The sequence below is a fragment of the Rhincodon typus genome, chromosome 4 (genome assembly GCF_021869965.1).
Source record: "Rhincodon typus isolate 14 chromosome 4, sRhiTyp1.1, whole genome shotgun sequence".
In the NCBI taxonomy this organism is placed as follows: domain Eukaryota; kingdom Metazoa; phylum Chordata; class Chondrichthyes; order Orectolobiformes; family Rhincodontidae; genus Rhincodon; species Rhincodon typus.
The window spans coordinates 50,043,239-50,070,747 of NC_063335.1; the positions used below are offsets into that span (position 1 = coordinate 50,043,239).

The window sequence follows — 27,509 nt, forward strand, 5'->3', positions numbered from 1 at the left end:
CATGCACTTCACAATATTGTGATTTTCCTTAAGTTAACCAACACCGCTCAAAGGTTCACATCTGTTTTGCCTCTAATTAGTTTTGAAAGCATTATTTATTTTTTACATTTCTGAGGTGGTTCCAGATTCACGATAGGTTGGCAAGATTAAATAAAGTTGTTTTTAAAAATTTAATGGAAAGTTATCAACAGACTGATATGAAACTTTAACCAAAGCAGTGTAATAAGACAACTATTATCCTAGGGTATTTGACAGTCTAATTAGCATTAAGTAACTGCATACAGTTTTGCAAGCTGACCACCCTTTTCCTAATGAGAAATTTTTCTCCCATCATTTACACGTTAGCTTTTTGTGACTTTTGTCCGGTATACAGTTAACAATTGTATGACTAAACTGATCACAGATAACCATTGATACATAGTTAAATTAGATAGTGAAGGAAGGTACATATTTTCTGCTTTTAGTTCTGCTTTCCTCATCTCTGGCAGTTCTTGAGTTACATCTTTTGTCAACAGGTAGATTACCTCCATTTTAAAAACAATATACTTGCTTCCTGTATTAAAGTACCATTTTTTGTTGCATTCACAACAGAGCTGAGATCAGCAACTTACCTAAGAAATGAAAGAGAAAATCTGTGTCTTTATGAGTTTTAGTTTTAGGGCCTTTTATTGATTTGTATTCCACCACCAAAAAATGGTTACACATATTTAATATTTTTATGTTCTGTGGAGATGAGTACATAAGATAGTGAGGGTGGTGCATGGTAAAGCAATGGTGAATGAACTGAAACAAAAATTACAAGGTCGGATGTCGTGATAGTTGTGTGAAGAACTCCCTTTCAAATACAACTGGCTTCGCCAGTTGGGATCAAGTGTACAAGGTTACTGGTGAAGAAAGGTCCAGACTGAGAATATCACCTTGCAAAATTACTATTTCACCAGCACAAATGATCTGGGATAGATAAGAAGGAATCAAAACAAGTATAGTTTATTTCAGTGCATAAATACAACAGGCTGATGTAACTTTTGTATTTCCCTGACTTTAACTGCGAGAATGCATTACAGTGCATAAAGTTATTAGACACTACAATACTTTAAATATTACAGCAGTAAAATCATCTGCACAAATTTACTGCATTCTAAAGAAATATAGTTGACATTCAAAATTCAAGTGTTTTTTCTAAATGATTATCCTTGCTGAGCTTAATTCCTGTTCATTCACAGGGATAAGGTAACATTCTGGGCCAGGCAATCCATAAACAAAAGCTACTGCGTTCCAGATTAATATTAGGCAGAGTATAACCACTTCTTGAGTTTAAAAAAGCTACAAGTACAGCCTATTCTATATTTAGAGCTTTGTAAAAATCTATAATTAAATTACTAGATGATATTTCTAGAGGTAGAACAGAATTGAAGTCGTAACATAGCAAAAAATAAATGGTTATTGAATTTGTGCTACCAGCGGGAACACACAAAACAAAAAATGTTGAACTCCAGTTCAATTTGAAGAGTTCATAGAAATACCTGAAAATGCTGGAAATAATCAAAATCTGGCCAATTGTGGAAGGAGAAAAAGTTAACATTTCATGTTGATGACCTTTCATTGCAACATTCTGATGGAACATTGGCCCAAATTTTCCAATCTGGGTTGGAATCCCTATTTCTGACAAAATGTTGCCCACTTACCTTGATAGTAATATTCTGGCCGAAACACTGGGGCAAGAACCTTCCTAGCTGAAGCTACACAGAAAATTGTGGCAATCCAGTCAAGCAGCAGTAGCTGCCGTATTCTGTGGATAAAAGCTCCCATGGTTACTTTGAGAGCTACTGACAGAAGATAAATTTGTAAGGTACGTAAAGGGATAGGGTGGCAGGTAGGCAAGCAAGGATTTAGTATAGGTCACGGGGATAGAGGTGGAGAATCAAGTTTGCACAGGAATTTGTGGGTTGTCTGGGATGAGGGGGGTCAGTGGCTGTTGTCAATGGCAGAGTTAGCCAGGAATTAGAGGAGGTTTTAATCCCTTTCTCTCTTTCTGGCTAACCTTTGAAGTGAGTAAGTCAGAACTATCCAAAGTCGCTGACTTTAACTCAGGGTTGGGGAGTTTTTGGAGGGTTCCAGATGTCAGGTAACTGACCAGCAAAAATTTCATGTTTCTAGACAGTCAGCTGTGACAGGACATTTGCACAGTTTCAGCATTCAATGTACACTTCAGCAATGACTATCTTTGTAGAGCATTATTAGTGTGTTATTAACTGAGATAGCAAGAATTGCAGATGCTGGAGTCAGAGATAACAAAAATTTTCTGAAGAAGGGTCCCGACCCGAAACATCAGCTTTCTTGTTCCTCTAATGCTGCCTGGCGTACTGTGTTCCTCCAGCTCTACACTTTGGTATCTCTGGGTGATTAACTCCTGATTTTTGTCATAAATGCTACCTGACTATTCCCAGCATTTCTTGAGGTTCTTTCAGATTCCTAGTATCTGCAGTATTTTGCTTTTGAATGAAGAATTAACAGGTCTTGTTCGTTTATACTCGGGAAATGAAGTCCACGACAATGAAAATTATTCGATGTTCGTTTTGAGTAAACTAGTGTAGGTTAACAAATAAAAGAGTTCATTATTTAACAGTTTTATATGCATGGACCTTTAGGCGATGTACTTCTGAACTGTTAAGGGAAGGATAAGGAGTAAAAGACTAGCAATATCATGTCTAGGTCAGTATTTGTTCACTTCAAGGAAAAATAAAGTAGAAATCATGTGTGTAGCATAAGCCATACCATTTTTATAGTACTTAAACTCCCGAGTTGCACGAACAAAATATTAACTTTGTGATTTTTGCTAAGTAACTAACATTGTATATCATAGTTTCTTGCTAGATTCTGTATATCTTCAGAAGTGAAGTCATCACTTTTCATTTGTAACAGACAGCTGAAGAGTTGTTGCACTTGTTCTCTTTCTTTACCTACAAGCACTGACACCATCTGTACAAAAATAAAATTCGTTTTATTTAGTCAATTATCTCCATAATATTAAGTTATCCAGTATCGAGTTAATATGTAGATATATCAAATGCAAATCACAATTTGTTAGTAACAATGCCAAACATTCATATAGTAATTGTTTTATGGAAAGTGGAGCTCTCCTCCCAATTATTTTAGTCATTCTTTAGAGATATTAACATCCATAAAGTAAATCAAAGACCTAGAAATTGGGTTGTAAAATGGTGTTTTTTGTGGGTGGGCAGTGGGGGTAGAAAAACAAGAACTGAAGGATCCAAATTGAATACACTGTGCGCTCAATCCACGCCAAATTCAATGATGTGCCCTTGAGTTATCCAGAATATCTGGAGAAATTAATGTTAGGTGCTACACCTTTGCAGATGGAGGCACTACCATCTGTTTCAAGCCCTTTTGGTAAGCTGTTTGCTGCCTGTTTTTTGTGGTTCCAATTTCTAAAGACTGCCACTAAAACGCAAGTTAAAAACATTTCCTTGCTCCTAATGTGAAGCAGGTGCAGTTCCAGGAACTACGGTCCAGGTTGAGACTTCAGGCAATTGTTTGTCCCCTTGTCAATTAGATCCCAGTTCAGGACTTGTATAAGTCAGTGTCCCTGCCAGACAGTTTTCTCCCACTTTCTTACAAGGGTACTAATTATATCCTGGTGCAAGATATAATGCAACCAAATTTGTGAAGATTGCTTGATTGCTAGTCTCATGTCTTGCTATCACAGCTTATTTCTGAGCCAGTTTTTTAACACTTGGCTGTCACAAATCTTCTGTCTCTTATACTGTTATAATTTGAAGGTCCCTTCTTCCTATGTGGTTCTACATGCATCTCCTTCTCTCCTGCAATGATAGTATGCCATTTCTTTAATATGGTTCTTTCCCATCTACTTTGAGTTGACAATTTCCTCTCCACTCGATTTTCAGACTCAGTCATTTTGATCAGCATTATTTAAAGATTAGGCTCTTTTCTGAACTCATAGAATGCCTACAGTGTGGAAACAGGCCCTTCGGCCCAACAAGTCCGCACCCACCCAGACCCATTCACCCATAACCCACCTAATCTACACATCCCTGAACACTACGGGCAATTTAGTATGGCCAATCCACTTAGCCTGCACATCTTTGGACTGTGGGAGGAAACCGGAGCACCTGGAGGAAATGCATGCAGACACATGGAGAATGTGCAAACTCCACACAGACAGTCGCCCGAGGCTGGAATTGAACCCAGGTCCCTGGTGCTGTGAGGCAGCAATGCTAACCACTGTGGCACCATGCCGCCCTTTTTTTTTTAATAGAATCCTTACAGTGTGGAAACAGGCCCTCCGGCCCAACAAGTCCACACTGACCCTTGGAGCATCCCACCCAGACCCATCCCCCCGTAACCCACCTAATCTACACATCCCTGAACACTATGGGCAATTTAGCATGGCCAATCCACCTAGCATGCACATCTTTGGACTGTGGGAGGAAACCGGAGCACCCGAAGGAAACCCACACAGACATGGGGAGAATGTGCAAACTCCACACAGACAGTCGCCCGAGGGTGGAATTGAACCCAGGATCCTGGTGCTGTGAGGCAGCAGTGCTAACCATTGAGCCACCGTTCCACCCCCATCCCCACTGTAAAGAACTGTAAAGATTCATGCCTTGCCAGGCTAAAGGCGGAGAGTATGAAAGCAGGGAAGTGTTGCTGCAACTGTACAAGGATTTATTGAGACTGGATTTGGACTTTTGCATACAATTTTTGTCCTCTTGAGGAGAGATATAGTTGCATTAGAGATAGTTCACTAGATTGATTCCAGAGATGAGAGGTTTGTCTTATGAAGAGAGATTGTGCAATTTGGGTATATAATAACTGGAGTTTAGAAGAATGAGAGGAAATCAAATTGAGTTTATAAGATGCTAAAGGGGGTTGACAAAGTAAATGTAGAAAGGATGTTTCCTCATATGGGGCAATATAGAACAAGAGGTCATTGTTTCAGGATAAGGGATAGCAGATTTAAAACTGAGATGAGGGGAATTTTCAAAAAGTTGTGAATATGTGGTTTTCACTACCCCAGAGTGTGGTAGATGGTGGAACATTGGATTTAAGGAGGAGACAGAATTATCAATTGGTTGAAGTGTTTAGGGGAGCAGCAGGAAAGTGGAGTTGAGGCCAAGATGAGATCAGCCATGATTGTATTAAATGGTGCTGTAAGTGCCGACTCCTGATCCTAGTTCTTGTGTTCTAGGTGTCTGCTTAGTACAATATATAGTTTATTCTGGTACTATCTGAAGGTATTGTCTGAAATGAACGCATATGATCTTATAATCTATAATAATTTCTTAAGAAACGTGCAGGAGGCCATTCAGTCCACTATTCGATAAGGCTACATCTAAACTGATTGTTGCCTTAACTCCACTTTCTTGTCTGCCCCCCACATCCCTTTGTTGATAAAAAAAAATCTGTCTATTTCAGTACTGAATAATTAAACGTCTCAGCCAATACTTGTCTTTGCGTAAAAATTCCAAACACCCATTACCTTCTAGAAGAAGAAATTCCTGTTCTTTTCCACCTTAAGTGGGAAAAGCAAACCAGGTCTCTGTGGGATTCACACTATATCAGATTCCAAGGGAACCACCCAGGGAATTGAAGATTCTGATCGGAACTTGCTCTTTGTATGGGACCCTCCAAAAGTATCCATTGGAATTGGAGAATTCAGAGAGTTCCACTGAAGTCAAGCAAATAGTTACGCAGGAAAACCTAGGCAATTAAAAATCTAAAATAGAAAATGCTGGACAAACTGAGCAGGTCTGACAGCATCTGTGGAAAGAGAAAGAGTTGGTACTGAGGCGTCTCAGTTCAATTAAAAAAATCAGTACAATTTTGGGGTAGCTATTTAACCGAACACCAAACTTATCCACTCTAACCTGTCACCTGTCGTACAGTCAGGAAGAATAAAGACTACTTATAAGAGCCTTTGGGGTGTTAGATTTTTGATATGTTGTTTAGTTTATTGCTGAGTGATATCCTCAGCGATGGAAAAATTTATGTAGTTTCAGTTTTTGGTAACTAGTTGATTTTGCATTTAATGTTCCCCTCAGACAGTACTGTGCCAGTGACCCACAAATTGGAACCCATTTCTCCCAGACCAGTCTTTGAACCAGAATTTATCTCTTTAGTCTTATTTATGTTACACCAATTTGCACATGGTTCATGTTAGTTGGCCAATCTTCTATTCATGTTAATCTATCATTAGCTCTTACCTTGTATGTGACATCTCATCAAAAGACTTTTGGAAATTCAAATACACTACAGTGACGAAGTCCTCTTTGTCTACCCTACTTGTTGAATCCTTGAAGAGCTCTAATAAACTTGTCAAAATCATTGGCTTTTTTCTAGGAATCCTGCCACTACATCCTTGGTACTGGTTTCTAGTATTTTCTCAATAACCGATGTCATCTGAACTAGCCTATAGTTCCTGCTTTTTGACCACCTCCTTTCTTGAAGGTATGTGTTACATTAGCGACTTTCCAATCTACTAGGGCATTTACTCTAGGGAATTTCAGAAGGTTACAACCGACACGTTCACCATCTCTGTAACCACTGTTAGGTCCGGTGGCCCCCTCAGCCTTCTGTCCCATTAGTTTTCCCAATTTTTTTCCTTCAGTATTATTTAAATTGCCCTCCTTTGCTTTTCTATTCCATCACAATTTTTCAATTAAAGGAACTGGAAGCAGTAATGCTGTAAATGATTGAATAACCTTCCTTTTAGAGATAGTATTTTGATGTTACTGAAAATGTATTATCATTTATTTTGAAAGAAGTTTTATTTAGCCAAATATAGTATGTTAGATGCGTGTTTAATTATTGCATATAACAACATCATGAAGGAGATGTGTACAGCTATTTATCTGCATGATAAAATAGCTACTTATTTAGATTCTAAAATATTTAACTGCTTCCTTGCTACAACTGATAGGTCATTACAGCATTTCCTTACTTTTTGAAAGAATATCATTCATTACATTTGCCCCATACCATCATCATTCTAAACATTGGAATATTCACTTCATATTTCTCTGATACTCTCCCTGTGACCCAGAAAACTGACCCCAATTATTCAGCATTAAGTAGCTCCAGTGGTTGCCGCTAGTGCATTTCCCTTAAATTAGCTGCTGCTTCTTTTATTTCCCATTCACTTAGTTCCACCATTGTTGGCTGCTCTTTTAGTCACCTTGCTTTCCGAACTCGCATGCAGTACATTTTCCTTGCTACCTTCCTCCCTCCTTCAAAGACATTTTAAAGGAATTCTTTTGAATTTTTCTTTCATCATCTTCTCATTGCTCTGTGATTTCAGCATCTACTAATTATCCACTATTCTGCAAAGTGTTACTCAATAGACCGCAGTGCTTGGGATCGATAGGAATGCTAATTGTTATTTTTTATCTTCTTGTCAATAAGCAACAACACGTGCTTAATTTTTAAAAAAGGATACGTGGGAATAATAGATAACAAGGTGTAGAACTAGATGATCACAGCAGGCCTAGGCCCGAAACGTCAGCTTTCCTGCTCCTCTGATGCTGCTTGGCCTGCTGCGTTCATCCAGCTCTACACCTTGTTATCTCAGATTCTCCAGCATCGGCAGTTCCTACTATCTCTCTACATGGGAATGATATCAGGTTTCAGTTTTGGTCTGACTTAGACTGGCATTGATTCCAGTACTTGTTCTTGTATTAAGTATGCTGCTGTCTTCCAAGACTAAGCTTGGAGTTTGTTAAGCCAGTCAACAACACTATTTATATGGGCCAAGAACAAAGGTGTCACAAGGGGCTTCTTCAGTCGTGAAATCTACCTGTGAGGATGAAAAGGACTGCAGGATGCCATTCAAGTAGGAGGAGGGAGAAGGTGTGAGATAGTGGTAGGGGCAGTAAAGTCAGAGGAATAGAAAATGTTCCTTGCTGCCACAACCAGGAACTCCGAAAGATGTGTTGCCTACCAGATGCCAGGGTTTTAGCTACTTTTGGTCAGAGATGTTTGGGAGTAGGAGGGGGAGAATCTGGTTGTTATGGCGGAAGCAACAATAGAAGAAAATCTAAGAATGATATTCTGCTTTGAGAATTTAAAGAGTGAGAAGTCCAAAGTAAAACACAGAACATTAAGGATGTTTCATCGAAATGTTTGAAGAAGGATCACTGAATGCTGCCAGACTTGATTTTTCCAGCAATCTCTAATTTTGTTTTGGATTTCCAGCATCTGTAGTTCTTTGCAGCACCCCCCACCCTCCATCCTAGTACTGGATTCTTCCACCAATAGGGAAGTTTCTCCCCACCTATTCTCTCCTGATCTCTTACAATTTTAACACCTCTACCACATCTCTAAATCTTTTCTTCCCCAAAGAGGACAGCCAGCTTCTCTAATTATCCACAAAGCTGAAGTTCCACATCCCTGTAACCACTCTCATGATCTTCTTCTGTAGACTCTCTAGAACCTTCACAATGTGTTCAGTTCTGGTCTTCAAATTAAAAAAGATATGAAGAACTGGAAAAGAAAGATTTACAAGGGTGATCATAGAATTATATAATACAGTGTGGAAGCAGGCCCATCGAGTCCACTTTGACCCTCCGACCCTTTGACCCAAGCCTGCATATCTGGACACTATCAACAATTTAGCATGGCTAATTCGCCCAAACTACACATCTTTGAACTGTGTCAGGAAACTGAAGCACTCAGAGGAAACCCATGCAGACACAGGGAGAATGTGCAAACTCCACACAGACAGTTGCCTGAAGCTGGAATCAAACCTGGGTGCCTGGCCCTGTGAGACAGCAGTAGTAACTGCCATGCTGGGTGATGTTTTGAATATTGAGGCCCTCAGGAAGGACCGAAGGATTGGAGGTGGTAATTTTAAAACTAACAAAGGATTTAATGAGGTAGTTGTAAAGATGTTTTGTTGTGTCATCCTTTAATAGAGAAAGTTGAATCTCCTGCCATATGGGGTAATTGAGGCAAATAGCACAGATTCACTTAAGGGGAAACTAGATAAATATATGAGCACAAAACAAATTAACATTTTGATAGGATGAAGTGAAATAAATGAGAGAAGGATTCTATAGAACATAAACACTCCCACAGATCTGTTGGATGGAATAGTTTATAAATTCTATGCAACTTTTAAAAATGTAGTTAAACTTTAAACAACACATACCTTAAACCTTTCTGTTTTGCACAGATGAACAAGATGCTCATACACAAGGCTGGGGTTCTTTTCTAAAAGGTGTCCTTTCAAAGTCTGAATAATCATGGTGAACACATCACCCTCTAGTTTATTGCTCATCATGGATGGTAGGTCCCCAGGTTCCACATTTTTTAGAAGCTCTGCACAGGCAGCAAGATCGTTCTTGGCTTGCAACAGATTTAAGGCTTGGCCAAATTCGTATGCATTTTTTGGCTTTAAATTAGCTCCTTTTTCTGACAGTGGTTGAGAATTTTCAAAGGTTCCATGTTGAGTTGATGCATCCTCAGCTATTACAGAATCCATTTGTCCAGTTTCAGGGTTGCTTAGAATTTCTTGCTCACTGTTTTTTTTGGTTATTTTCTCCTCCTCTTCATCACTATCAGCAATCTTTCAAAGATAAAATGGTATAATATGAAAATAAGATGTGTGGACTTTAAAAACAGCAGCAGCATTAAACATGATCTGAAAGTTATTTTTAAAATCTGACAAAATACAAAATGTACACTCACCAAGTATCCTTTCACAGCACCTTTCAAATCCATGACCTTTACCATTGAGAAGGATAGGACTTATAAGGAAACAGCACAAACTGCATGTTCCGCCCAAAGCTACACACCACTCTGACTTGCAACAATATCTCTGTTCCTTAGCTGTTGTTGGGTCAAAAGCCCGCAAGTTCATTCCTGACAGCATTATGGGGGTCTGTATCCCTTCCCAAGGGCTGTTAGGGATAGGCAATAATGCTGGCTTAGCCAGCAATAACCAAAGCCCATGAATAAATAGACAAATGGTGTTAGGATACTGGATTGCGTAGGGAGGCTGCTGAAAGTCCAGGCAATAGACTGAAAAGAGCATTGTTAGTTCAGGATCCAGGGTTCCCGATCCCTCATATCTCATGACAGCACTATTTCTGTGGAAGGTTTTTGGGAGCCAACCTCTGGCCTGCTCTTGCAACTATAGTAATTATGAGGCTGGTCTAGTTAACATTTTGGTGATACTCAGGATGTTGATGTGGGACTCACAGTGATAGTAATACCATTACATGTCAACGCAAAGTATTTAGATTCTCTCTTGTTGGAATTCCCTTGGTTATAGAAGGCTCAACAATTACCCTGTACATTCGGGTCGCTGTATCTCAAGTGCTGCTGGTACGTATTGTCCCTTCATAGCTAGGAAAATGCCTCAGTTGAGACCTGTAATAATTATTGATGTAAAAGATGGTGTTTTGCTTCCCTCCACTGCTATCTAGACCCTACCTACAACCTATGAAGTATACAGAGGTAAATGTAGAAAATGAGAAGCCTATGGATGTAGCACATTAAAGAAGAATCAAAATTGTCACTGCTTGAGAGTGAACTTCTCTACTTCCGCCAAGACAAGGAAACATTATACTGTAGCAAGTGTGTAGTGCAGCAGGATATTCTACTTCAAGGATCTACATTAGCATATTACAATATTTATATCTTCTGATTTACAGGAGAATGCAGCCAAAGGGGCAGGGAACACAATAGGACCATGTAGAAGTTACAGCACAGAAAAAGGCCATTCGGCCCAACATTTCTATGCAAATTGAATAAATTATTCACCCGTTTTAATTCCACTTTCCAGCACCTGGTTTGTAGCCTTGCTGATTACAGTGTTTCAAGTACAGATCCAGGTTAATCTTAAATGAGTTGAGGGGCATTAACAATTTGAACAAAGGAACTCAGCACATTGTTGCTAAATTTGAAGGTAGACCTACACAGGATGGGAGAGTGGGCAAAGATGTAGGAGATGGAACAAATTGTGGGAAAGTGAGAGGTTATGCATTTTGGTAGGAAGAGTAGAGGTGTAGGCTGTTTTCGAAATGAGGAAAGGCATCAGAAATCTGAAGCACAAAGGGACTTAAGAGTCCTTGTTCAGGATTCTCTTAACCTTAACATGCAGGTTCAGTAGGCAGTTAGGAAGGCAAATACGACGTTAGCATTCATTTCAAGAGGGCTAGAATACAGGAGGAGAGATCTACTGCTGAGGCTGTTTCAGGCTTTGGTCAGATTGCTTTTGGAATATTGAAAGTAGCTTTTGGCCCTATATCTGAGGTAGGATGTGCTGGCATCAGAGGAGGCTCAGTGGAGGTTTACAAGAATAATCCCGGGGATGAAGGGCTTGTAATAGCAGGAACGGTTAAGTAACGGTCGAGAACGGTCTATACTCAATACAGTTTAGAAGGATGATGGAGGATCTCATTGAAACTTATGCAATACTGAGAAGCCTGGATAGAGAGAATGTGGAACAATGTTTCCACTAGTAGGAGAGAGTAGGATCGGAGGGCACAGCCTCAGAGTTAAAGGATTGCCTTTTAAAACTTAGATGAGGAGGAATTTCTTCAGCCAGAGTGTGTTAGATCTATGGTACTCATTGCCTCAGAAGGCTGTGGCGGCCAAGTGATTGGGTGTATTTGAAGAAGGGGTAGGTAGGTTCTTGATTAGTAAGGGGGTCAATGGTTACAGGGAGAAGGCAGGAGAATGGGGTTGAAAAACATATCAGCCATGATTGAATGGCAGAGCAAACTCGATGGGCCAAATGACCTAAGACCAGTCAGTTTAACATCTGTAGTTGGGAGGTTCCTAGAAACAATTAGTCAGCATAGAATTAGTAGACCCATGGAAAAAGGAGGATTGATTAGGAAGTGTCAGCATGAATTTCTAAGGAGAAAATAGGGTTTAACTAACTCCTTGAGTTTTTTTTTTAAAGAGGAGGTAACAAAAAGGGCAGATGAGCATAACACTTTTGATGTAATATAGAAGAATCTCTGGAAGGTGCATGATACAGTGCCACACAACAGACTTGTGAAGAAAGTTATAGGTCATGGAATAAAAAGGTCAGTAACATGGATACAAATTTGGCTGAGTGACAGGAAACCGAGAGCATGGTCAAAAGATTTTTTTGGGCTGGAGGAAAATCTGTAGTGGAATTCCCCAGGGTTGGTATTGGGACCCTTGCTTTTCCTGATATATATATATATTAATAACCTAGGTCCTGGTGTGCATTGGACAATTTCAAAATTTGCAAATGACATGAAATTTGGAAAAATTACAAACTGTGACAAGGACAGTGCAGAACTCCAGAGGGACAAAGTCAAACTGGTGGAGTGGGCAAATGAGTTTCAACGTAGAGAAGTCTGAGGTGATGCATTTTACAAAGAAGAAGACTGAATAACAATATAAAAAAGAAGGTACAATTCTAAAGGAAATATGGGATCAGAAGGACCAGGGTATATATCTGTACAGATCATTGATGGCAGCAGGACAGGTAGACAGAGCAGTAAGTAAAGTTTACAGCATCCTTGGTTTTATTAATAGAGGCTTAGAGTATGAGAGCAAAGGCATGATGTTGAACCTAAGAACTAAGAGCCAGGGTAGGCAATTCAGCTCCTCGAGCCTACTGTGCCATTTGATACGATTATTGCTGATCTCTAGTTGGCCTCAACTCCACTTTCCTGTCCACTCTCCATAATGCTTCAAGCCATTAGTATTTAAAAATTTACTCAACGTCCCAGCAATCATCCCAGTCTGGGGTACTGAATTCCACAGATTCACAACCCTTTGAGAGAAGTAATTTATCATCTTGGTTTAAAACCTGAATTTTTGATTTTATCTTTAACTTCCTTGCTTAGCTATGGATGTTTTTTCTCCTTCACTACAATTTTTCTTCTTTTCAGGAATAGATTTTAATTGGGAGCAATTGAGTATCTCCTTAAACATTTGCCAATATCCTACATTTTAGACTTACCGTCCAGTCCACCAGGGCCAAATCTGTCCTCATGCCTATGTAATTACTTCTGTTAACTCCAAATGCAAGTGTGGGACTCCAGTTTCTCGCCTTCCAACTGCATTTAATTTTATAGCATGCTATGATCACTCCTCCTGAGAAAATCTTTTACTGAGATCAAGAATTAATCCCACCTCATTATACACTATCAGATCCAAATTAACTTGCTCCTGGTTGATTCCCCAACATACGGCTTCAAGAAACAATGTTCTAATACAGACAATGAACTCTTCCTTGTGGCTAACGTTGCCAATTTCATTAATCTGATCTATACACATATTAAAATTACCCATGATTATTGCTGTACCTTTCTCACTAGTCCTGAGTATTTCCTGTGCCCCACTGTGGGACTACTGTTTGGGGACCTATAGATTACTCTCACCAGGAACTTCTCTTCCTTGCTTTTTTTTATTTCTACTCAGACTGAACCTGTGTCTGAATCTCCAATGTTTATTTCATTTCTCACTACAGCACTGATCTATTCCTTTACTAACAATACTACACCACCTCCTTTTCTTTCCTGCTTATCTTTCCGAAACACTGAGTATCCTTGGATATTCAATTCCCAAATCTGGTCTCCCTGCAACATCTCAGTAACTGCCACCAAATTATAACCATTTGTCTATTTGTGCTGTTAATTCATTAATTTTATTCTGAATGCTTCGTGCATTCAGATATAAAGCCTTTAGGTTTGTTCTATTACCAAATTACCCTACATTTGTATGATAACTTGAACAAGACACTTGTTTGACCTCAGCTGCAGCATTATGTAGAGTTCTGGGCATCACACTGTAGGAAGGATGTGAACAGACTGAAGACAGTGTTGAAGTGATTTACAGGTAAGGCTCCAAGAATGAGAACGTTCAGTTTTGAGGACAGTTTGAAGAAGTTGGCACTGTTCTCCTTGGAGAGAAGGCAGCTGAGAGGAAATCTGATAGAGGTTTTCAAAATCATGAGCAGGCTGGAAAAAGCGGATTGGGAGAAACTTCCTGCTTGTGAAAGGAGCAAGGACAAGAGATTTAAAACAATTTGCAAAAGAAGCAAGGGTGACATGAGACAAAATGTTTTCAAACAACAAATAATTAGGGTCTGGAAATGTAGTGGAGGCAGGTTCAACTGGAACATTTCAAGAGGACATTGAATGATAATTTGGATAAAAATAAAGTTCAAGAGTATAGGAAAAAAGCAGGAGGGTACCTCATGCCAATGATATTCATTTGAAGAGCTGGTGCAGGCACGATGGATTGAAAAGCCTTCCTTTGCACCTTAAGGCTTCCGTAATTGAGGTCGAAGGCTGTTTAGAGGAGGTTAAGTGGATTGATATTTGAAATGAGCCAGCTGTCCTATGAGGAATTTTAAAAATTTATTTACTCATGGAACGTGGACATCGCTGGCTGTACCAGCATTTTTTATTGCCTGTCCCTAGCTGCCCTTGAGAAGGTGGTGGTGAGCTGCCTTCTTGAACTGCTGTAGTCTACATGCTGTAGGTTGACCCACAATGCCTTTAGGAAGGGAATTCCAGGAATTTGACCCAGTGACAGTGACGTATTTTCAAGTCAGGACAGTGAGTAACTTGGAAGGGAACTTGTAGGCAATCATGTTCCCATGTATCTGAAGCCCTTATCCTTGTTGGATGTTGGATCGGCTGTATATTGGATAGACTGGACTTGTTTCCACTGGTGTTTAGAAGATTGAGAGGTGACTTGACTGAAATATACAAGATCCTAAAAAACCTTAACAAAATGAATGTGAAAAGGCTTTTGTGGATGAGTCCAGAACAAGGAGGCACTGTTTAAAAAAAAAATCAGATCACCTTTTTATGAGGAGCCTTATGTTTCTCCCAGAGGATATTGTGGCTTTGAAATGTTGTGCCTCAGAAGGTGCCAGAGGCAAGGTCATTGATTTTTTTAAGACAGAAGAAGATAGATTCTTGTTGGGCAAGGGAGTAGATACAAATGTGGAATTTGAAATGCAAAAACAGTTCAGCCATGATTATGCTAAATGGCAGAGCAAGCCTTGAGGGGGTGAATGGTCTAATTCTGCTCCTTATTGGAACGTTTGTGTGGAGATCACTTGTTCTTCATACCCTTAAAATAGAAAATGAGCAGGTTGGATTACTGTTGAAGATTTTGTGATTTTTAAGATTTGACCCCACCACAATCCGTCTGTTTTTAGAAGTTAAGATTCAGTTCTTCCAGTCTATAACTGACAGTTTTTCGTGAAAAGAAAACCAGGTTGCAAAAAGCTTGGCATAGTTTAAGTGACCGGACAGCACAACAAAATTAGTAGTAAATTTGTGTGGTGTGCACCGAAAATAACAGCTTCAGTTTTTCCAAAGTGGAACTGGAGAAAGTAATGGCTTATCCAAGACCAGATGTCAAAAATATGCAGTCAAGAGAATTAGAGTGGAGAAAGAGATGGGGATGAAGATTAACAGTGTGCATGTGAAAATAGGTGACTACTAGCCAGTCTAGGTGAATCAGCCAGGTAGAAGAGTCATCCCTGGATTCTGCTTGCTAATTGGTGATTACTCTTCAGGAGAATGCAACCAGAGCTAAGGCTGTGGCATCACGGGCATCTCAGCTATACCATGTGCTTGTGTGTTTGGGAAGAATGGAAGGGATCAGACAGATGTTTCCGTGGCAATAAACTTGACTCCAGGATGGAGCCAGGGTCAAGAATGTCACCCAGATACAGAAAGCCAACTGAATTTAAATCTGATGGTGTTGACAATCTGAAACCAAGCACATTATAAGAATTTGAATATATCATTATGGGTATATAAGATGAGGGCATTTGGAAAGTTGGGAGAGGCAACTGCCATCTGAAAGAGACAGCCATCCGCCACATGCCAGAGTTAGCACCACTTCAGCTCTCAAAGAAAGCCATCTAATTAATTAACGGTACCACGGTACTTTAGCTCAGTCCTCATTGAAGCAATTACAGAGATAAAACATCTCTGACAGCAGAATTAACGGAAGAAAGGTGTTTGTGAAGAGAGCGGAAAAGACAGAATATTCCAGAAGACAGTCTGTGCGAACTTGGAGAGATTAAGTTATAATTTATTGCTTTTTACTAATTGGGTTCACCGTACAAAAACTCAAAAAAAAAGGTCAGCCAACTGTGGTTGACAAAGGAAGTTAAGGATTACGTAAGATTAAAGGATAGGCTGATAAAGTTGCCTGAATTAGTAAATCTGACAACTGAAAAGTTTTTAGAATGCAGAAAAGAAGGGACAAGAAACTGATAAGACAAGGGAGAATTGAATACAAATGCAGACAAACAAACTTTAAAAGCCTCTATAGATACATAAAAATTATTTTGCTAAGAATAATGTGGGTCCATACTGGCAGAGTGATAAGAATTTATAATTGAGAGTAGAGAAAGGGCAGAGAAGCCAAATGATTACTTGAGTTTTACTGAGAAAGATACAATAAATCTCCCAGAATTAAAGATCTAAGATATTAGTATCAGTAAAAACAATGCATTGTAGAAATTAATGAGGTGGAAAGGTAATAAATTCCCAAGGCCTTGATATTCCACAACCCAGACTGTTGAAGGTGGTGGCTACAAAGACAGTGGATGCATAGGTGATCACCTTCCAAAATTCTACTTATTCCTGAATAATTCTTGCTGATTGGAAGCTAATAATTATCACCCCACTATTTAAGAAGGGATCAACACACAAAACAGGGAACTACAGACATGGTAGCCGGACATCAGTAGTAGGGAAAATGCTGAAATCTATTATAAAGCATGTAATAAATGGACAGTCAGATAGTAATGAACTTATCGGGCATAGTCAACATGGATTTGTGAACAAGAAGCCATATTTGATAAACCTGTTGGACATTTTTTGAGACAGTTACTAACAGGATTGATAAAGGCAAGTCAATGGACAGAGTATACATAGAGGGTCCCTGCAAGAGATTGTTTAGCAAAATTATGCCTGTGGGATCGGAAGTAATTTACTGGCACTGATTAAAACTGGCTGACAGACAGAAAAGAAAGTGAGATCAAATGGACCATTCTTGCGTTGGTAGGCTGTGACTAGTAGGGTACTACACTGATCAGTACTTGGCCCCAGCTGTTATTAGTGATTTGGATGTGGGTACCAAATGTAAAAATATTTCCAAATTTGTGGACGATACAATGCTAAGCAAGAATGTGTGTTGTGAGGAAGCTATAGAGCAGCATGAGGAGGATTTGGACAGATTTAGTGAGTGGGCAAGAACATGGCAAAGGAATATAATGTGGAAAACTTTAAGGTTATGTATCCACTTTGGTAGGAGGACAGATGTGCAAAGTATTTTTTAAAATGGTAGGCAGTTGGAAAGTCTAGATGTACATAGAAACCTACGTGTCCTTGTCAATTAGTTACAGGCCAACATGCAGGTGCAGCATTAGGAAGGCTAATGCAATTATAGTACTTTTGTAAGAGGATTTGTGTACAGGAGTAGTAAAGTCTTTCTTCAACTGAACAGAAGTTTGGTTAGAACAATGAAGACTTGTGTGCAGTTTGGTCTCCTTATCTCAGGAAGGGCATTTTTGCCAGAGGAAATGCTACATACATTGACTTTTTCCCAGAATGGTCCTACGGAGAGAGATTTTTAAAATTGGGTCTGTATTCTCTAGAGTTTCAAAGAATGAAGTGATCTCATTGAAACCTACAAAGTTTGGCAGGGGGATGGGAACCGGAGCTACAGATCAGAGGATGGGGTAGCCAGTGTACAGACAGATAGAGCAAGCAGAGAAACTATGAGGAAGGATAAGCAATTGATAGGGCAAAGTGGCAGTCAGTGCAATGGGTTGAGGTGTGTCTACTTCAATGCAAGAAGTGTCAGGAATAAGGGTGACGAGCTTAGAACATGGATTAGTACTTGGAACTACGATGTTGTGGCCATTATGGAGACTTGGATAACAAAGGGGCAGGAATAGTTGTTGGATGTTCCAGGGTAGATGTTTCAAAAGAAATAGGGAGGGAGGTAAAAGAGGTTGGGGAGTGGTGGGGATGGTATCACAGCTGCAGAAAGGGAGGTCGTAGAGGAGGCTTTCTCCATTGAATCAGTATGGGTGGAAGAAGGAAAAACAGGAAAGGAGCAGTCACTTTATTGGGAGTTTTCTATAGACCCCCCAATAGCAACAGAGACATTGAGGAACAGATTGGGAGACAGATTTTGAAAAGGTGTAGAAGTAATACGGTTGTTGTCGTGGGCAACTTCAACTTCCCTAATATAGACTGGAACCTCCTAAGTGCAAATAGTTTGGATGGAGCAGATTTTGTCAGGTATGTCCAGGAAGGATTTCTGACTCAATATGTGGATAGGCCAACTAGAGGGGAGGTCATATTGGATTTGGTGCTTGGCAACGAACGAGCTCAGGTGTCAGATCTCTCGGTGGGAGAGCATTTCGGTGATAGTGATCACAATTCCCTGTCCTTTACTATAGCATGGAGAGGGAGAGGAGCAGACGGTATGGGAAAGTATTTAATTGGGGGAGGGGGAATTACAATGCTATTAGGCAAGAACTATGGAGCGCCAATTGGGATCAGATGTTCTCAGGGAAATGCACGATAGAAATGTGGAGGTTGTCTAGGGAGCAGTTGCTACAGGTACTGGATAGGTTTGTCCCACTGAGGCAAGGAAGGGATGGTAAGGTGAAGGAACCTTGGATGACAAGACATGTGGAACACCTAGTCAAGAGAAAGAAGGAAGCTTACTTAAGGTTGAAGAAGCAAGGATTGGACAGGGCTCCAGAGGTCTACAAGGTAGCCAGGGAGGAATGAAGAATAGACTTAGGAGAGCTAGAAGTGGGTATGAGAAAACCTTGGTGGGTAGGATCAAGGAAAACCCCAAGGCTTTCTATACTTATGTGAGGAACAAGAGGATGGCCAGAGTGAGGGTAGGGCCAATCAGGGATAGTGAAGGGAACTTGTGTGAGGAGTCAGAGGAGGTAGGGAAGGTCCTTCATGAATACTTTGCTTCAGTATTCACCAGTGAGAGGGACCTTGATGTTTGTGAGTACAGCATGAAACAGGCAGATATGCTCAAACAGGTTGATGTTAGGAAGGAGGATGTGCTAGAAATTTTGAAAAACATGTGAATAGATAAGTCCCCTGGGCGAGATGGGATATAGCCAAGGTTAGTACGGGAAGCAAGGGAAGAGATTGCTGCCCCTTTGGCAATGACCTTTGCGTCGTCCACTGCAGTAGTACCAGAAGATTGGAGGGTGGCAAATGTCATTCCCTTGTTCAAGAAAGGGAATAGGGAAAATCCTGGAAATTACAGACCGGTCAGTCTTACTTCTGTGGTGGGCACATTATTGGACAGGATTCTGAGAGATAGTATTTATGATTATTTGGAAAAGCACTGTTTGATTAGAAATAGTCAGCATGGCTTTGAAAGGGGCAGGTCATGCCTCACAAGCCTTATTGAATTCTTTGAGGATTAACAAAACACATCGATGAAGGTAGAGCAGTGGATGTGGTGTATACGGATTTTAGCAAGGCTTCGATAAGGTTCCACATGGTAGGCTCATTCAGAAAGTAAGGAGGCATGGGAAAGTAAGGGAAATTTGGCTGTCTGGATACAAAACTGGCTGTCCAATAGAAGACAGAGGGTGGTAGTAGATGGAAAGTATTCAGCCTGGAGCTTGGTGACCAGTGGTGTTCCACAGGGATCTGTTGTGGGACCTCTACTCTTTGTGATCTTTATAAATGACTTGAATGAGGAAATGGAAGAGTGGGTTAGTAAGTTTGCCGGTGACACGAAGGTTGGTGGAGTTGTGAACAGCGTGGAGGGCTGTTGTAGGTTGCAACGGGACATTGACAAGATGCAGAGCTGGGCAAAGAAGTGGCAGATGGGATTCAACCCAGGAAAGTGTGAAGTGATTCATTTTGGAAGGTCAAATTTGAATGCAGAATACAGGGTTAATGGCAGGATTCTTGGCAGTATGGAGGAACAGAGGGATCTTGGGGTCCACGTCCATAAATCCCTCAAAGTTGCTACCCAAGTTGATAGGGTTGTAAAGAAGGCGTATGGTGTGTTGGTTTTCAATGGTAGGGGAAGTGAGTTTAAGAGCCGTGAGGTTATGCTGCAGCTCTATAAAACTCTGGTTAGACCACACTTGGAATATTGCGTTCAGTTCTGGTCACCTCATTACAGGGAAGATGTGGAAGCTTTAGAGAGGATGCAGAGGAGATTTACCAGGATGCTGCCTGCACTGGATGGCAGGTCTTATGAGGAAAGGTTGAGGGAGCTAGGGCTTTTTTCATTGGAGTGAAGAAGGATGAGAGGTAACTTGATAGAGGTGTACAAGATGATGAGAGGCATAGATAGGATGGATAGGTAGAGACCTTTTTCCCAGGGCGGAAATGACTATTACGAGGGGGCATAATTTTAAGGTGATTCGAGGAAGGCATAGGGGAGATGTCAGAGGTAGGTTCTTCACACAGAGATTGGTGGGCGTGTGGAATGCGCTGTCAGCAGTGGTAGTGGAATCAGATACTTTAGAGACATTTAAGCGACTCTTGGAGAGGCACATGGAGGATAGTAAAATGTAGGGTATGCAGGGTAGATTGATTTTAGTAGGATAAATAGGTTGGCACAACATCATGGACCGAAGGGCCTGAACTGTGCTGTACTGTTCTATGTTCTAATATACTTAAAGGGATATTCATGGTACATGCAATAAGATGTTTCCTCTGTTAGGGAATGTCAAAACATATCCTGCAACCTTATCAGCTGATTTAGAAAAAGAAAGTACCTCTTCTATTTCGATGTTTTTTCTAGTTTTGTCTTGGTTGCTGATCTTGTAAAGAGGTTCGCCTTCTCCCTCCTTTTTCAAAAGTTCCGTTACCTCCAGCAATTCTTTTTGAGCTTCAGCAACATTTACATCAAGCTTCAGTACTTTCTTCAGATCTTCAATACTAGATGTGTAGCACTGGAAAAGAAAAATACTTTGACGAACAGGAATCTATGCCGAAGGATCGTGTAATGAACTTAAATATTCTAAATAAGGCTGCTTCTGATAAAGTGGCTGAAGTATCTGGACATCACTTGTTGCTCAACACCCATTAAAAAATGGGAGTATTAATATACTGTTTTTACTAGGTAACTTCGAAGGACTATTTTCTTTTCTGTACTGAGTTCTGTGCCCAGTACCTTTAGAAATGTTCATTATCTTTCAGACATTGCCAATACGTTGCATGCTTCTGATCCCTAAAATTCTGCTGCTTAAAATTAACATAGTCCTTTCACTGCATGGATCTGAATTTGTTTTAAGTGTCCCTCTCAACTCATCCAGCAGCCTTCCAATCTTCTCCAAGCTTCCTATCAATCCAAAGCAAGAGGATGGTTCCCCACTGCTCTAATTGCAGGACATCACACCTCCAAATCCTGGCCTCCCACAATCCAACTTTTACTCATAGCCTTTGTTCTCTTCCCACTCCTACCTTCTGTTCTGCTCCCACTGGGGCTCAAGCCACTGCCTCGTCTCCTTGACCCCTCATTTGCAACGCTTGTGATGATGATGATTATGAGGCGCATGGAATGTGGCAGATCCTGTCACAGCCAGTTAATATCACTGGTCGTATCTGTGCATGCGCAGTTGTCATATTGCATTGTGGGTCATCATTCCATTTATATAAAATTATTTTGACCTGACTATGAATGAAGGAACAAGCATGGTGGTCATGGAAAGGTCCTTAGTACAGTGTTTCCAGAATCCTATATGTTGCCAAGATCTCTGCACACCAGCACAGCTTTAATTTACTAATGGATAAAATTCCAGTGTTTATTTGATGTGGCTAATCCAGTGCCTTACTTTTAACCCTTTGTAAGCCAGGGCTCTTCGGTAAAATGCTTTTATATTAGCCGGCTCCAACTGCAGAGCTGTGTTACAGTCCTCTTCAGCCTCCTTATAGTGATTCAGTTTCAGATAACACAGAGCTCTAAGAAAAATATAAAGCAAAATAAATCACATTTCTTTAAAAATGCTCAATTGTGACATCTTGAGGAATTTTCAGATTGATTCAGTTAACTAACGATCCCAAATATTGGGAAGAAAAATTGTAAATTGCTCACACACAAGGTCCTTCATAACGAAACTACAAAACCTGGGATTTAGATATTCCTACACAAGGAGAGAAAAGGACCTGAGAAACAGCCCAAACCTTCAACAGCCAGCATCCACAGGGACAAACCCAGTGGGCTAGGGTGGGTTCCGGCCTCTTTGGTTGTCTGTTAAATCTGAGCAGCAGCAAGGGGTGACTCCATTAATTACACACTTAAGGGCCTTAATTGGCCTTGAGTGGGTAGTAGACCTGAAGATTCCCCTGCCATTCATAAAATCATAGTAGGGTAGGTACCCAATTGCACAGCACCCTAAGTTACCTACTTCACCACCTCCAGGTTGCCCATAAAATCTAGCCCTTGCAAGTCTATCTTTGGGATCAATGGAGTGGAGTTGCAGTTTCATGCATTTTACTAAAAGATTACCCTGGTATGGTTGATTAGAGACCATGGAGATCAACTGGTTGGTGGCATAGTGCTAATGTTACTGAACAACTAATAGAGGCCCAGCCTAGATCTCAGGATATAAAGGCTCAAATTTCAGCATGGCAGCTGGTAGAATATAAATTTAATGATTAAATATGTAATTAAATGTTAGTTTCAGTAATGCAGTAAAATGTAATAAAACAATTGGAGCATTATTCACTAATGTCTGCAGAGAAGAAAATCCACTGTTCTTGCATATAATTCCAGACCTACGCAGTGTGGTTCACTCAGGATAGATCCACCATTGTGGTGGCACAACGAATTACAATCAGGAGAGAATTGCTCTGTGAGCCCTCAACACTGACTCTTTACCCACTGTGGCATGAACACAGTGCTAAGTGAAAACTGAAAGAACTGTGGATGCTGTAAAACAGGAACGAAAACAGAAGTTGCTGGAAAATCTCAGCAGGTCTGGCAACATCTGTGAAGAAAAAAAATCAGAGTTAACGTTTTGGGTCCAGTGGCCCTTCCTCAGAAGAAAAAAAAGGAGGAAAAAAAAAATTGGGTCACTGGACCCAAAACGTTAATTCTGATTTTTTTCTTCACAGATGCTGCCAGACCTGCTAAGCTTTTCCAACAACTTCTGTTTGTGTTCCTGTGCTAAGTGTGATGGATTTAGAATGGACCTAGCACCCACAATTCTTCAAAATGAGTTTGTTTCAGTTTGGTTTTGCAATCGTGATCCGGTCTCTGAGGGATTTACACTTGAAAACACTCCCTATCAGCTTAACATTTACCCTCTCTACAAACCCAGAAATCTTCATGCAAGTCTGAATCCTCGCCTGGGCCCTAATTTGGTGAGTGCCTTCAGCCATCTGGGTCCAACATTCTGATATTCCAAAGTGTCTCCACGTTCCTGTCCTTTAAGGCATTCCTTAATATTTGCAACTTTCATCAAGCTTTTGATCATGTCTTCAAATATTTTCTTCTTTGGCTTGATATTCATTTGGGATGGTGCTGTTGTGAAACAGTTTGGTATGACTTTTTCTATTTAAATGTGCCACGAGATATAAATTCAAACGGTTGATGTAAGGTTTATTAACTACGATTCTTGAGTAGATTTGTAGTTTGGGTTGTGGATGCTGTGATTGGTTCACTCGCTGAGCTGGTTCGTTAGTTCGCATATGTTTCATCAGTGCAGCCTCCGATGAAGTGCTGTTGTGTTTTCCCGCCTGGTGTTTAAACTCTGGGGTCCATTGGAATTGGTTATGTCGTTTCCAGTATTTCTTCAGAGTGGGTGTAGATATAGGGTCTAATTCTACGTGTTTATTGATGGCTTTCTTGGTGGAGAACCAAGCTTCTAGAAATTCCTGTGCTTGTCTCTGTTTGGCCTGTCCTAGGATCTTGATGTTGTCCCAGTCGAACTACGCCAAAACAAGGGGAATACTTCTACCAAGTATTTAAGGACAATGGATCCCTAAACAGCTGGGTCCGACGATGCCTATCACACAAACAACAACAGGAAGATATAGTACGCCCTGACACACACATCATGTTACCATATATCAAGAACGTATCCGAACTGACCACAAGACTCCTACGACCATTGGGCATCAGAGTGGCACACAAACCGATGTCAACCCTATGCCAACTGCTAACTCAAACCAAAAACCCCTTACCCACTATGGACAGAACCAATGTGATCTACAACATCTCATGCAAAGACTGTGATAAACATTACATTGGACAGACAGGAAGGAAACTGGCCAGAAGAATACATGAACACCAACTAGCAACAAAAGGAAATGGCTAGTACTCACTCATCTCCATTCACACTGATAAGGAGAACCATCAGTTCGACTGGGACAACATCAGGATACTAGGACAGGCCAAACAGAGACAAGCACGGGAATTTCTAGAGGCTTGGTTGTCCACCAAGAAGGCCATCAATAAACACGTAGAATTAGACCCTTTATATACACCACGGCGAAGAAAAACTGGAAATGAGGTAACCAATTCCAACGTACCCCAGAGTTTAAATACCAGGCAGGAAAACACAACAATGCTTCATTGGAGCCTGCATTGATGATGTTACACAGCAGGGTAATGAAACATCTGCGAACTAATGAACCAGCTCGGCGAGTGAACCAACCATAGCAGGTTTACTAACTAAATCCTCCAAAATTAGTTCAAAATAAAATAAATTTTTCACCACATTTTTACTCAACTGCAGCACAGCTGTTGAAAAGATGGAGGAGGAGCAGGGTTTCATTGTTGAAAGCACTAAAATGCAATGCCTCGGAATGCTTGATGAAGGGTGTAAACCTGAAACATCGACTTTCCTGCTCCTCTGCTGCTGCCTGACCTGCTGTGTACCTCCAGCTCCAGCGGGGAGGTGATGGCCTAGTGGTATTCTCATTGGACAGTTAATCCAGAGACCCAGATAATGTTCTGGGCACCCGGGTTTGAATCCCGCAATGGCAGATAGTGGAATTTGAATTCAATAAATATCTGGAATTAACAATCTAATGACCATGAATCCATTGTCAATTGTCGGAAAAACCCATCTGGTTCACTAATGCCCTTTAGGGAAGGAAATTGCCATCCTTACCTGGTCTGGCCTACATGTGACTCCAGACCCACAGTAATGTGGCTGACTCTGAACTGCCCGCTCGGCAATTAGGGATGGGCAATAAATGCTGCCTGGTCAGCGACACCCTCATCCCTTGAATGAATAAAATAAACTAAGCTCCACACTGTATCGATTTACACTGCTAGATCATGATCGCAGTTGTGTTGAACATCACTAAATGGAGTCTAGTGCATCCTCAGAGAGGGAGGGGCAAAAATAAACACAGAAAGAGACACTGCTGGACTGCTACAGCATACCTCCTAGCTGAGCAGTACTACAACAGGCTGGGCCATGACTTCATTTCACCTAAAAACTTGAAGTGATTTTTCAATGTGATAAACTTGATTTATACAATAACTAGCAATTGCTGACAGGCCCTGGAAAGCTTGTTGCAGGATTTACAATGGCGAAGGGGTGTGGGGAGGGGTGGTTGGGTACCTTGCTGTGAAAACAACGTTATAAACTATGTGTAAGGATATTGCACAGACAGTGAAAATAGTTGGACCTGGGAGCAATTAAGAAACATAATTTCTGTTATGAGGAATCTTTATTATTCATTCACAGAATGAGGGCATTGCTGTTCAGGCCAGCATTTGTTGCTAATCTTTCACTGAGAAGGTGGTGGTTAGCTGTCTCTTGAACTGGCATTCACTCGGGTTGGGGAATAGTTACATCACAATGCTGCTAGGAACAGAGTTCCAGGATTTTGACTCATTTCTTGATTACCTTGTCTATCACTTCAGGATATATAGCTAGGAGGGGAACATACAAGTGGTCGTGCTTCCATGCATCTGCTGTCCTTATCCTTATGGGTGGTAGGAGGTTTTAGGTGTGGAAAATGCTGTTGATGGAGCTTTGGTGAATTGCTGTAGGGCATCTTGTAGGTGGTATATACTGTTGCCACTGTATGCGAGTGCTGCAGGAAGTAAATGTTAAAGGTGGTGCATGGGGGGAATTAAACAAGCGGGGTGCTTTGTCCTAGATGATGTTGCCCTTCTGGAGTACAATTAGAGCTGCACTCATCCAAGTATTCCATCATGCTCCTGACTTGTGACTTCTAGATGGTGGACTCGCAATGGGATGTTAGGAGGCAAGTTATACACTGCAGAATTCCTGGCCTCTGACGTATTCTTGGAGTTACAGTATTTACATGCCCTGTTAAGTTTAGTTTCCAGTCCATACTAACTCCCATGGGATGTTGATGGTGAGGAATTCAGCAATGGTAATTAATAACTTTTAACATTATTTTTTGATAGGATTTAGGCATTTGTTGTCCATCCTTAAATGCTCTTGAACTAACAGCTTACTGGACTTTTCAAACAGTAATTAAGAGTCAACCACATTGCTGTGGATTTGGAGACCACGTAGGGATGGCAGATTTACTTCATTAAAGGGCATCAGTAAACGACGTTTTTAAAACAATAAATTATAGTTTCTCAATCACCATTATCAAGATTAGCTTTCAATTCTTGATTCAATTAGATTTAAATTCCATTAGTTACTCTCCAGTGATATTGCCAATATGTTACTATCTCTGCTAATTCCACCATTGTAGAGGGCAGGTGGTTACATTCTCACTTGTTGAAGATGAGCATTGCTTGGCACTTGTGGGGCAAGAATACCAAATTAGACTTTTTTCTGGTGGGGTGGGCACCTGTTTCTCCGTTTTTTAAAAACAGGAATTCAACTCGTGGCACATTTTACAGAAAGAGATGAGAATCCCAGCACTCGATCAGAGTTTTATACCCAATCCACTTGATGCTTCCTTTCCATTAGGGAAATGCAGTATGTGTCACATGCCTGGCAATGGCTGTTTTGAAACTTGGAAGGATTAGATGGCTCTAATTATTAGCACCATTCTTGCATTCACAGCTACTAGATTGGTAATTGCTGTTTAAGAAATTGTGTGGTGGAAGCATGCATGACAAACCTCGTTTTATATCCCCAACTAGGAATATCTGTAAATCTTGAAGTACTCTATGTTTAAGGAGTCAGCATCTTACCTTTGGTGTTCCTTTGTTAAATCACCTAAATTTGTAGTGCTACAGGAATCCTAAAATGAATTACCATTCTGAGCTTCTACGTTGCTGCAATTTCAACAAATAAGGAAGATGCAAAATCATCACTTCCAATACAACAGAGATTGATGCAAGTAGAAAATCCAACCAATATTTTATATGAAAAAAAAATTAACTAAACCAACACAAGTTAACTTTTACAAACCCAATTTCAAGGGTTTAAATCACATCATGCTTATTTTATGTGGGTGAGTTGAGTATCATGTGCAAAACTTTCCAACAGAATGTAGCATTTGGCACAGGGTCAATTAATGTCATGTTTGAAATTATAA

The 27,509-nt window shown here is 40.5% G+C and overlaps 1 protein-coding gene across 2 annotated transcripts in view; it reads right to left on the reverse strand.

The window, feature by feature from the left end:
* Positions 1–971: 971 nt before the first annotated feature.
* The window catches only part of LOC109928917 (sperm-associated antigen 1), a 126,246-nt gene continuing 99,708 nt past the window's right edge, over positions 972–27,509 (reverse strand). For both annotated transcript variants that reach the window (XM_048596109.1, XM_048596110.1), the window contains 4 exons: positions 21,854–21,980; positions 20,795–20,971; positions 9,191–9,607; positions 972–2,979 (listed from right to left, as the gene is read on the reverse strand). In XM_048596109.1, the coding sequence (XP_048452066.1) occupies positions 2,845–2,979; positions 9,191–9,607; positions 20,795–20,971; positions 21,854–21,980 (856 nt within the window). In that variant the 3' untranslated portion in view covers positions 972–2,844. The remainder of the gene's footprint in view (positions 2,980–9,190; positions 9,608–20,794; positions 20,972–21,853; positions 21,981–27,509) is intronic.